General features: G+C 39.6%; 1 protein-coding gene across 1 annotated transcript in view; it reads left to right on the forward strand.

The window, feature by feature from the left end:
• The first annotated feature begins 9,341 nt into the window (after positions 1-9,341).
• The window catches only part of sh2d3ca (SH2 domain containing 3Ca), a 74,712-nt gene continuing 72,037 nt past the window's right edge, over positions 9,342-12,016 (forward strand). The window contains exon 1 of the mRNA XM_078161913.1: positions 9,342-9,615. Within this exon, the coding sequence (XP_078018039.1) occupies positions 9,597-9,615 (19 nt within the window). The 5' untranslated portion in view covers positions 9,342-9,596. The remainder of the gene's footprint in view (positions 9,616-12,016) is intronic.

Genomic DNA, 12,016 nt, shown 5'->3' on the forward strand with positions numbered 1-12,016 from the left:
TGCCTTCAGTGAGAATCTACAATGTAAATAGTCATGAAAATAAAGAAAACGCATTGAATGAGAAGGTGTGTCCAAACTTTTGGCCTGTACTGTAAATATAATAAAGACAGACGGAGTCTTGCCCTCCTGTTGTTCCATATGAATCCTGCGAATGTTTTCTTAATTCTTGAAAAGAAATCTTAAGGTGGTGGTAGAGGAATATTCTGGAATAAATAGAGTAATTTTGGCAGTATATTCATTTTTAAAATATTAATTCTCCCAATTATAGATAATGGTAATGGCATCCACCTCTCAATTGACTCATTAATTTCTGACATTAAAGGTTCATAATTAGCGTTAACCACAAGTTCTAGGCTTGGCATAATCTGTACCCTCAAATATTTAAACTGATCTACAACATTAAATTGAATTACCTCAGGGATTGGATTCCTTCTTTCAATTGCGTTTAGTAATAATATAGAAGATTTAGTTTTATTCACTCTATATCCTGAAATATCGCCAAATGCCATAGAATTGTGGGTGTGAACGCACTGCTATTGCAAGAGGATCCATTGCTATTGTAAACAAAAGGGGCGAAAGAGGGCACCCTTGTCTGCAACTTTTATTGATTTTTATTGGTTTTGAAATGTTTCTATTTGTTAATATTTCTGCTGTGGAATTTTTGTATATTATCCGAATCCATTTTAGAAATTTATTTCCACAGCCTGAAAGTCACCTTTTGCTGCATCCTATCCATGACCCCTCAGTCTCTGGGGACAACACAAGGACATGAAATATATTATGTTCAGTTATATAGCAGCTGTGACTTACATACATTGACTTTCAAAACTTTTTGTTGCAGTTCCATATTCGTCAGCTACACATTATATGATTACTGTAGTCTATCAAATATAACCCATTTTTGTAGATTAAACAGCATTCAAAGTAATTAAAGATAACTACAGCATTAAAATTCTTCTTAGATATTTATGGATAACAATTTTACAGACAATGCTCTGAGCTTAAAAGTAAGATTTTGACTGCACAACTTTCACTGTATTTTTACATTGTTATATTCCACCACTTTATCTGACAACAGCTGACAACAGAATCATACTAAAGTTCACAATCACATTCTAATAAAGACAGTAGACGCTAATTCAGTTCTTGTAGTGATGTCCAAATAGATGATTTTTTAGATTCATTGCAGCATGACTCACGTCCTGTGTCGCACAGTGAGGTACAGCAGATACACAATATATTGCTGAAGTCTCAGAGTAATTCATTTAAGTGCTATTTAGGTCTACACTGGAGTAGAATTCTTTTTGCAAATTTGTTTTGAGTAACAGCAGATTTGACCAGAGAAAATAATACAAAAGATAATGGCAAAACATTCCAATATAAACCCAATTATCCCAGTAAATACAATATGAGCATTGCTTCAGCAAAAGTTAATGCTGTCATTTTTGGACATAAAATGGAAGCAAGAAAGAAAAGTCATAAATCCATATGTTATTATGTTTCTAAGCTCCATTATAGGGCTTTCAAAAGGTGTTAGAATCTTTTTTTAAAGAAAAGGAAAGCATTTGACGGTTCTATTTCTGACATAATTTAAAATAATAATAAATGGAGGAAGAGAATGATCTATTATGTATATATGTATTTATGTCCTGTTTAATTATCAGTTTTTATTTGTTTATGCATTTTCTTCCATATTTATTTCAACATTAATTTATGCTTTTATTATCTTAATTTATTTATCTATTTATTTATTTATACATTTATTTAATTATTTCTGTATCTATTTATTCCTCTATTTATTTGTACTTTGATTATAATCTCTGTTAGTACACTGACATTGTCCAGTAAGCTTTTATATTGTGCTTCTGATGAACACAACAGTACAAACATTGCCTTAAGCTCACAGAGAAACAAAATATTTGGTGCTATAATTACAGTTATTACGATGTGAAATTAAATGATGAAAGATCAGAGATGTGTACTTGTGGTATATAATGTTTAAAAATAAAATAAAGTGACTTCAAGCAAAAGATGGGAGGGACCTCAGTCAGCCCGTCAGCATTTCTATTTTTAATCTAAACAACGTTTCAGTTTTGTGTGTCTCTCTCACAGGGCGGTGTGTATCAGCGTGGCCTCAGGTCAACGTGACTGATATTTGTCATCGTATGAGGAGGCAGAGAGCTGAATTATTGAAGGCTTGTTTTTCATCAAGGTGAAATTAAAGCAGCACACATGAACACAACACACACACACACACACACACACACACACACACTGTCATTCACTCCAGCAAATTACTTCTTTGAAAAGCCTGCTTGGGACACAAAGTCCAAAATGAAAGTCCAACCCATTATCTCAGGGTGTGTGTGTGTGTGTGTGCGTGTGTGTGTGTGTGTGCTCACATGTACGTGTTTACTACATTGTCTCATATTTCTCGCTTCACTCCATCTACCTCCATAGTGGTGGACAACAGTGACGTGATTCAGTTGAGTCTATAGGCTGCACTGAGAGGTCAAGGTGTACTGTTGGGACCTTATTCCCTAAGAGGACATTGTCCAGATGAGCAAATGGACAGAACATCACAAAATCACACGTTTTAAGAGACAAAAATGATTACATGTGATATGTATGTATGATAGGATGCAACAAACCATTGGGCCAGTAATAAGGCAACAATTCAGAGTCTTCTTCATGAGTCATTATGATTCTTAATAACTCCTAATCAGAAATTTGCAAAGATGATTTATCAGCGATTTCCTACATCAATCATGCATGTATCTACAGTAATCTGTCATGATGTATATACAGTACAGGCCAAAAGTTTGGACACACCTTCTCATTCAATGCGTTTTCTTTATTTTCATGACTATTTACATTGTAGATTCTCACTGAAGGCATCAAAACTATGAATGAACACATGTGGAGTTATGTACTTAACAAAAAAAGGTGAAATAACTGAAAACATGTTTTATATTCTAGTTTCTTCAAAATAGCCACCCTTTGCTCTGATTACTGCTTTGCACACTCTTGGCATTCTCTCCATGAGCTTCAAGAGGTAGTCACCTGAAATGGTTTCCACTTCACAGGTGTGCCTTATCAGGGTTAATTAGTGGAATTTCTTGCTTTATCAGTGGGGTTGGGACCACCAGTTGTGTTGTGCAGAAGTCAGGTTAATACACAGCCGACAGCCCTATTGGACAACTGTTAAAATTCATATTATGGCAAGAACCAATCAGCTAACTAAAGAAAAACGAGTGCCCATCATTACTTTAAGAAATGAAGGTCAGTCAGTCCGGAAAATTGCAAAAACTTTAAATGTGTCCCCAAGTGGAGTCGCAAAAACCATCAAGCGCTATAACGAAACTGGCGCACATGAGGACCGACCCAGGAAAGGAAGACCAAGAGTCACCTCTGCTTCTGAGGATAAGTTCATCCGAGTCACCAGCCTCAGAAATGGCAAGTTAACAGCAGCTCAGATCAGAGACCAGATGAATGCCACACAGAGTTCTAGCAGCAGACCCATCTCTAGAACAACTGTTAAGAGGAGACTGCGCGAATCAGGCCTTCATGGTCAAATAGCTGCTAGGAAACCACTGCTAAGGAGAGGCAACAAGCAGAAGAGATTTGTTTGGGCCAAGAAACACAAGGAATGGACATTAGACCAGTGGAAATCTGTGCTTTGGTCTGATGAGTCCAAATTTGAGATCTTTGGTTCCAACCGCTGTGTCTTTGTGAGACGCAGAAAAGGTGAACGGATGGATTCCACATGCCTGGTTCCCACTGTGAAGCATGGAGGAGGAGGTGTGATGGTGTGGGGGTGTTTTGCTGATGACACTGTTGGGGATTTATTCAAAATTGAAGGCACACTGAACCAGCATGGTTACCACAGCATCCTGCAGCGACATGCCATCCCATCCGGTTTGCGTTTAGTTGGACGATCATTTATTTTTCAACAGGACAATGACCCCAAACACACCTCCAGGCTGTGTAAGGGCTATTTGACCAAGAAGGAGAGTGATGGAGTGCTGCGGAAGATGACCTGGCCTCCACAGTCACCGGACCTGAACCCAGTCGAGATGGTTTGGGGTGAGCTGGACCACAGAGTGAAGGCAAAGGGGCCAACAAGTGCTAAACACCTCTGGGAACTCCTTCAAGACTGTTGGAAAACCATTTCAGGTGACTACCTCTTGAAGCTCATGGAGAGAATGCCAAGAGTGTGCAAAGCAGTAATCAGAGCAAAGGGTGGCTATTCTGAAGAAACTAGAATATAAAACATGTTTTCAGTTATTTCACCTTTTTTTGTTAAGTACATAACTCCACATGTGTTCATTCATAGTTTTGATGCCTTCAGTGAGAATCTACAATGTAAATAGTCATGAAAATAAAGAAAATGCATTGAATGAGAAGGTGTGTCCTTTTGGCCTGTACTGTATGTGTTAGAGGGAAGTGAGAGTGGCTATAGCTCTGTTTTTTTCAAGGACCGCTGGTGCCACCCAGAGGACGACAAACATATGATAAGGAAGGATCTCGGTCTAACTGTTTCTGTATTACAGTAACTGATCACACTGAGTCTTTCTGGGATGCTGAGCCAGTTTACATTGAGTCTGCAGGGCTGAGGATGTGTGTGTGCATTCAAAGAGCCTTTTGTTCCAAGATTAAGGAGTTTAAAGTTTAGCTGACATAATAAAACCAGACAATATGATGATGATACAAGAGTTTAAGTCTGAATCACTATCTTCAGGTCATCTTTGGATGCAAAATAGAAGAAAATGAACAACAAGCCCTTGTTGCTATTTGAGGCTGCAGGATGATGTTAAAATGATAATTACTTTCAATTTCAGCAGCTGCCTTTAGTAAAGGGACTGTTCGAATGTTTCAGACAAACTGGAGTTTCACTTAGCTTTAGAATGTATTGACTCTATTTCATGCCTTCACACCTCACAGTTTCATAGCTACATATACTGGTGTGGTTTAGTGTTAACAGGAAGACAAAAGGCATCTTTGCAGAAGCCACCCGCCCAAAACCCAACAGGAAGTGAAAGCCCATGAAAGCACATCGCTCATACTAAACACTACACAGACTAGTATACAGTATAATACAATGGGTGTTACTCAGCATCTTAGCTGATCTCCCAAACCACAGCCAAGAACATAAAAAAATAAATGTACATATATATAAAATGTCAAACTAAAATGGAAAAATGATATGCTGGATTTTGTGTTTGTGGAGTTTGTTTCTTCATTATGCTTAAATGATGGCAAATGATAAATAAATAGGAGAAAGACAGAAACGAACAACCTACTTTCCTTTTTAAAGGATTTTTTTGTTTCAAAATAAATGATAGATTTGATCTTTCATCTCTGAAGAAAGGGAAAGAACGATAAACAAACCAATGTCTAAATAACTTAACAGCATTCAATCTTGTGCAAATGTGATGTTATCTATGCAAAGTAAGTGCAGTGACCAAAACACAAATGAGATATGGACCTATTTTGGCCACGGTTAAAAAAAACAAAACAGCATTGACTGCTGGTAGGGGAGGGGATGCTTCCTCTGGTTTCTGGTTTCTGGTTTGAAAGTCATAACATTCTGCCTTACTGACCATTCTTCACACAACAAGGTTACCTGTTGGGACAAACTGCACATGCTGTCTTTCTACTGCTGAGGACAGTTTCCAAAAAACAGCCTTGTGAAGATCTCTCTTGTCAAATGTTTCAGCCCATAGCATTCAGTTTTTTCCTTTTGTGTCCTCTTAAGGAGCTTTAAGTTTGGAAACATCACATTATTCCACACAGTATCACATATTCTGTTTGTCCCAATTTCTCATATGACGTATACCCAAGACTGCACTTTTTCCTCAGATTGGATTATTCTTGGATGTCCTTTGCATCAGTGTATACACACAAACAAATTTCAGCCTGATGAATTTTATTTGTTTGGGAACTTTGGGATCTGTACCAATATTAAAAATAAAGTTCAGTGGCTTTGTTTGGCTGCACAGCATGGGGTTTTAATGACTGATCCACTGGTGGGCTTTTTTAATTAAACATTTTTTAATTCTAATTCTCTGATGCCACACTTTTATGTTGAGGCATAATTAAAATTTCAGTGTGATAATGCCGAATGACGCACCAGCTCTCTCACAGCACTTACACTGGGAGTCCAAGCTGATCACACAAATAGCTGTATCTGCAATCACTACATCCTGTGACACAAGCAGTGACACACACATCTGTACTACCTGTAGTGAGAGAACAAGTGAAATGATCATAACCCTAATGCAATAGCATCCGGTGTGACTTTCACCCACACTTACTGTGTACTGCAGAACGTCCTGCATTGATCTGATATATACTGACCTGATTACTGTACAAATATGCTGTCACATTTAATTGAATTATTAATTTCTTCTTAAAGGAGCTATATGTAAGAAATCTAAAGCAAATAGTCGTAAAGTCATCCTAATATGTCACAGAGACTAAGGAATAATGTTCATATAACATACTGATCTCACCGACAACAATAGTACAGCCAGAATATTTGCATCTAAAAAATTTTTTTGCAGTCTGCAAATCATGTTTCTGTTTTGAATTTGTGTTTTGGCTTGTTGTGCCACCCACTGCCTTCTACCAGTCACACAGTCAGTAGAGCCTCAGCATCAGTTACAGTTACGACTGTACAGCAGCACGGCAAGCAGCATGAGCAGTGTCCCAGTACATAGCATTAGCAGTCTCCTCAGCTGTATCCTGGCAGCAGCGTTAGCAGCAGAGAAGCCGGACTTGCTCGAACGGTCCACTGGAAAACCGAAGATCAAGGACGCGGTAGACTCACAAGTCAGTCTTTAGACGCTTTGCTTAACTAAAGACTGATAACTTTCTCCCTGATTTTGTGTTTAGATGGGCGGATACAATTTCAGAGTTTAAAAAACTCCCTACGTTGCAGAACCAATAGTAAATCTGCAGGGCGGTCCTTCGGTGGCTCGCTGAACTCTTGTGCTTGTAAACATAGTCCCACTAGAAACACGTTTCGGAATCGCGTTTGCGGCGACACATTCTCACCAACTAAAAGAAACAAACATAATCTTTTACAAGGCCATGACTCATCCATCCGGCCGGACTATAGAGGGAATCGCCTTGTTGTTTACAAATACTTCCGGGTAGAAAAGCAGCAGAGCTTTTAGCTATATATATATATATATATATATATATATATATATATAGCCTATATATCACATTTTTCACATCACTGTATCACCGTTTGGACTAATCCGATGTTTGTAAAGTCTATAAACACAATGATTGAACAAACATTACTATTTCTGTGTGCACGTTTAGCTGGGCTAACCGTTAGCTGTTAGCCCTGTTAGCCGTTAGCAGTGTCTGTAATAGGTAATAACTCATTAAACGGTCTGTGAAAAAAATATCTTTTCCAGCGGATATCTTAGTTACAACATGATTGAGCTAGCAAAGCAGTTTTGTGTTGCTATGTGGGGTATTTATTCAGTTTTGGGAAATCACGATGTCTAGAAAGCAGCTGACAGGGACAGCTAACACTAGCAGCAAAGCTAACATCAGGACGTCATCTGTTAAAAGCCTCCCGTTGTCGGATACAACATGACACTACTCCAGTTAGCTCAATAATGTTGTAACTAAGACAGCTGCTGGAAAAAATATTTTCTTCATGGATGAGCACACGTTTGATAAAACGGAGTTAAATCTCTTGGCATCCATTTTCAAGCTTTCTGTGTGTTTGTTTCCTTGCGGACGAGAAAAGGAGGAGCGCACATTTCCGAGAAGTTCCTTTTCAAAAATGCAAGAGGCGTTGCTTTGTTGCCGGCCGTTTTCGCCGGTGTGTTAAACACACTTTAGAAAGGAGTGTCCCCAGACTATCAGAAGGCGGAGATCTCTGATTGTCTGGTAGCAAGACTAAGGACGCCACAACGTGGCCCTGCCACGGCAGCCGCCTGTGGGCAAACAAATCAGTCTCCAGCGTGCCGCTGTCCAGCAACCTTGAATCTGTAGGGGAGGGGGGGTGGACACAACTTGCGGCAGTATTTTGAATTTGAATGCAGTAACTGTTTTGGCCACATTCTTACATACAGCGCCTTTAAGGAGACAGTTAACCCCAAAATCAACATAAATAATTTAAATGTGTCGCCAGACAACCGTTCACGCTCACATTCACACCTATGGGCAATTGTAAAGTCACCAATTTACCCAGCTTGCTTTAGACTCTGGAAGTAAGATGGGGAATCTGGAGAAAACCCACGCTGACACAGGGAAAGCACACAGACTCTGTACGGGGGGCTCTCCCACCCCAGGGTTCAAGCCCATCACCCTGGATTTGAACTGGGAACACTCTTGCTGTAAGGCATAATCCAGGTTGTTTTGGTGTGAGTTGCAGAGTGTTGGAGATATTGGCTGTAGAGATGTCTGCCCACTCATGCATATAATAAATAGAATACATAGATAAAATTAATTGGCACTTGGCTTATGTTGCTAAACAGCCCAAAAGAAAAAAAAACAAAAAACATTTGAAAAACGTGTATCTACTGTTAGCTCACCTAGCACTACTGAACCAACTTAGTCGAGGAAGACGCATTAATGTTTACATCTGGCACTGTTACGAGCATGAGCCTCTTTTCTATGAGTAGATGCATGCTTCCTTCTGCACTGTGATACAATTGGCGGGTGTAGTTCGGTACAAAGAAAATAGCTCCTATATGAGACTGCTCACAACAAGGTCTGTGGATTATCATAAGTAATCAGGTCATGATTTCTGGAAAGTGACATTGCTGTTGAGTTTTTCAAATGTATTTTTTAGGCCATCTAGTTTCATTATATTCTAGAGAAGGCAGACATCTCTACAGCCGATATCTCCAACACACTAAAACAATCTAGACTGATAAACAACACTAGAGGTAAGAGGAAAAATATGTTTTTTTGATTCTGGGGAGAACTGTCCCTTTAAAGATCAGGCGTCTTAATCATGCATGTACAGCAGCATCAAGGTAATCAATCATTAACTTTGTCTATAAACTCCATCGAGAAGATTAAAGGACTAGCCTGAGGTAGATAATTAGTGATATCAAAGGTGATTGTCATTATTGTCTTTGAATGACTTTATAACCACCTTTTTATTTCAGTGGGACCAAAACAAGCACTTTAGTTTGAAACATTTTACACCCCTGCTATAGTTTCCATCACCACTCTCTGTCCCATCAACACTCTTTCATTCAGCCAGAGGGCACACTCACGTGTCTCATATATTTATATCCTTATCTTACCCTTTCAAGCCTTGTCATCTCATCTCTTCATTTCCTCTTACCATTCGTCCCCTCAGCTCTACACAGGAAGTGTCATGCTCTGCCCTGCCCCTGTCGCTGCCTCTCATCTCTCAGTTTTGTTTCTGTCACACTTTGCGTGCAGTATCTCACCCACAGAGAGGAACTGTGGTTCATACCGAGGCTTCTCCACCTCAAGAGAAGCTGTCTTCCCCTCTCTGGCTCTCCTTTTCTGTTTTACTGCAGCTCCTCTCAGATGATCCATCTGTCACCCACTTGCAGCTGATCTTGTACCCACCCTGCAGCCACAACATGAGCCTACGGAAACTCAGTGAGTATTGTTTGTGTGTGTCTGTGTGTGGAGCAGCTGCACTTTGTTCATGTGTTTACACATATAGTCAGCCTGGGTGTTAGCTGGGTTACCTGTCTGTCTTACGCACAATGTGCAAGGACCAACTTGATTTTTATTGAGAAAAGCAGACCTGCACAACAATAGTATTTTATATATTTAATTTATACACAGTATATTATTTTAATAATAGACAATATATGTTTTGTAAAAGCAGGTCTTTATATAAATAGCAAAAAAACTTGCATGCTTACTGATAATGACACACAGGGACAAAAAAGCAGGACCAAATGCACCCCTACACTCACATGCACACACATAGATGCACATACATGTTTTACTGAGCTGCATAGCTGCACATGGTTGACTGCTCCTACATCTCTCATCTCTAGAGTGATCAAAACACTAGCTTTGCAAGAGGGAATTTTTGTGTAACAGCTGTGGAGAAGAGAGGCACTTGTTTATTAAAGCTGCATTCACATATTTTCACCCCTTGGGGGCAGCAGAACAAGCAACATTTGGCATATCAGCTTATAAAGTAAGCAAAATGACCTGTTAACACATCTAGCAGGCACGGAGCAACATTAGAATTCATTTGCAGGGGTGCGCCATCAGGAGAGGCAAACTAGGCAAATGTTTTGAGTCTATCATATATACACTAGGTGTATCCATCAAAGCAATGAAACTGGGCCTTAATGGGCTTCTTTGCTTGGGGTCCCCCCGAGTCTAGGATCGCCACTGAGTTGTATTTCTCCAATAATCACTCTCCTTTTGGCTTTGTGTTAGTGTTTGCCAACTGCTGAGAAAAATACTGTGTTTTTAGCTTACAAGGTGCTTTTATGTGTTCCACAGCTAACAGCTACCTTGTCTGAAATTTAATGCACGGCAGGTGGCTGGTCAGAAATTAGAGCAGAATTTATGACTTCAAAAACCAAAACAATAAGCTAAAAGACACAAAAAAGCTCTGCAGAGATGTTGATTCAGCACTCCAAACGACACCTTTCACATTACACGTAGTTATTTGATCCATTATAGAAATATACAGTACAGGCCAAAAGTTTGGACACACCTTCTCATTCAATGCATTTTCTTTATTTTCATGACTATTTACATTGTAGATTCTCACTGAAGGCATCAAAACTATGAATGAACACATGTGGAGTTATGTACTTAACAAAAAAAGGTGAAATAACTGAAAACATGTTTTATATTCTAGTTTCTTCAAAATAGCCACCCTTTGCTCTGATTACTGCTTTGCACACTCTTGGCATTCTCTCCATGAGCTTCAAGAGGTAGTCACCTGAAATGGTTTCCACTTCACAGGTGTGCCTTATCAGGGTTAATTAGTGGAATTTCTTGCTTTATCAGTGGGGTTGGGACCATCAGTTGTGTTGTGCAGAAGTCAGGTTAATACACAGCCGACAGCCCTATTGGACAACTGTTAAAATTCATATTATGGCAAGAACCAATCAGCTAACTAAAGAAAAACAAGTGGCCATCATTACTTTAAGAAATGAAGGTCAGTCAGTCCGGAAAATTGCAAAAACTTTAAATGTGTCCCCAAGTGGAGTCGCAAAAACCATCAAGGGCTACAATGAAACTGGCACACATGAGGACCGTTTGTTTGGGCCAAGAAACACAAGGAATGGACATTAGACCAGTGGAAATCTGTGCTTTGGTCTGATGAGTCCAAATTTGAGATCTTTGGTTCCAACCGCCGTGTCTTTGTGAGACGCAGAAAAGGTGAACGGATGGATTCCACATGCCTGGTTCCCACTGTGAAGCATGGAGGAAGAGGTGTGATGGTGTGGGGGTGTTTTGCTGGTGACACTGTTGGGGATTTATTCAAAATTGAAGGCACACTGAACCAGCATGGCTACCACAGCATCCTGCAGCGACATGCCATCCCATCCGGTTTGCGTTTAGTTGGACGATCATTTATTTTTCAACAGGACAATGACCCCAAACACACCTCCAGGCTGTGTAAGGGCTATTTGACCAAGAAGGAGAGTGATGGAGTGCTGCGGCAGATGACCTGGCCTCCACAGTCACCGGACCTGAACCCAATCGAGATGGTTTGGGGTGAGCTGGACCGCAGAGTGAAGGCAAAGGGGCCAACAAGTGCTAAACACCTCTGGGAACTCCTTCAAGACTGTTGGAAAACCATTTCAGGTGACTACCTCTTGAAGCTCATGGAGAGAATGCCAAGAGTGTGCAAAGCAGTAATCAGAGCAAAGGGTGGCTATTTTGAAGAAACTAGAATATAAAACATGTTTTCAGTTATTTCATCTTTTTTTGTTAAGTACATAACTCCACATGTGTTCATTCATAGTTTTGATGCCTTCAGTGAGAATCTACAATGTAAATAGTCATGAAAATAAAG

This window comes from Epinephelus lanceolatus, chromosome 19, assembly GCF_041903045.1.
Source record: "Epinephelus lanceolatus isolate andai-2023 chromosome 19, ASM4190304v1, whole genome shotgun sequence".
Lineage (NCBI taxonomy): Eukaryota > Metazoa > Chordata > Actinopteri > Perciformes > Serranidae > Epinephelus > Epinephelus lanceolatus.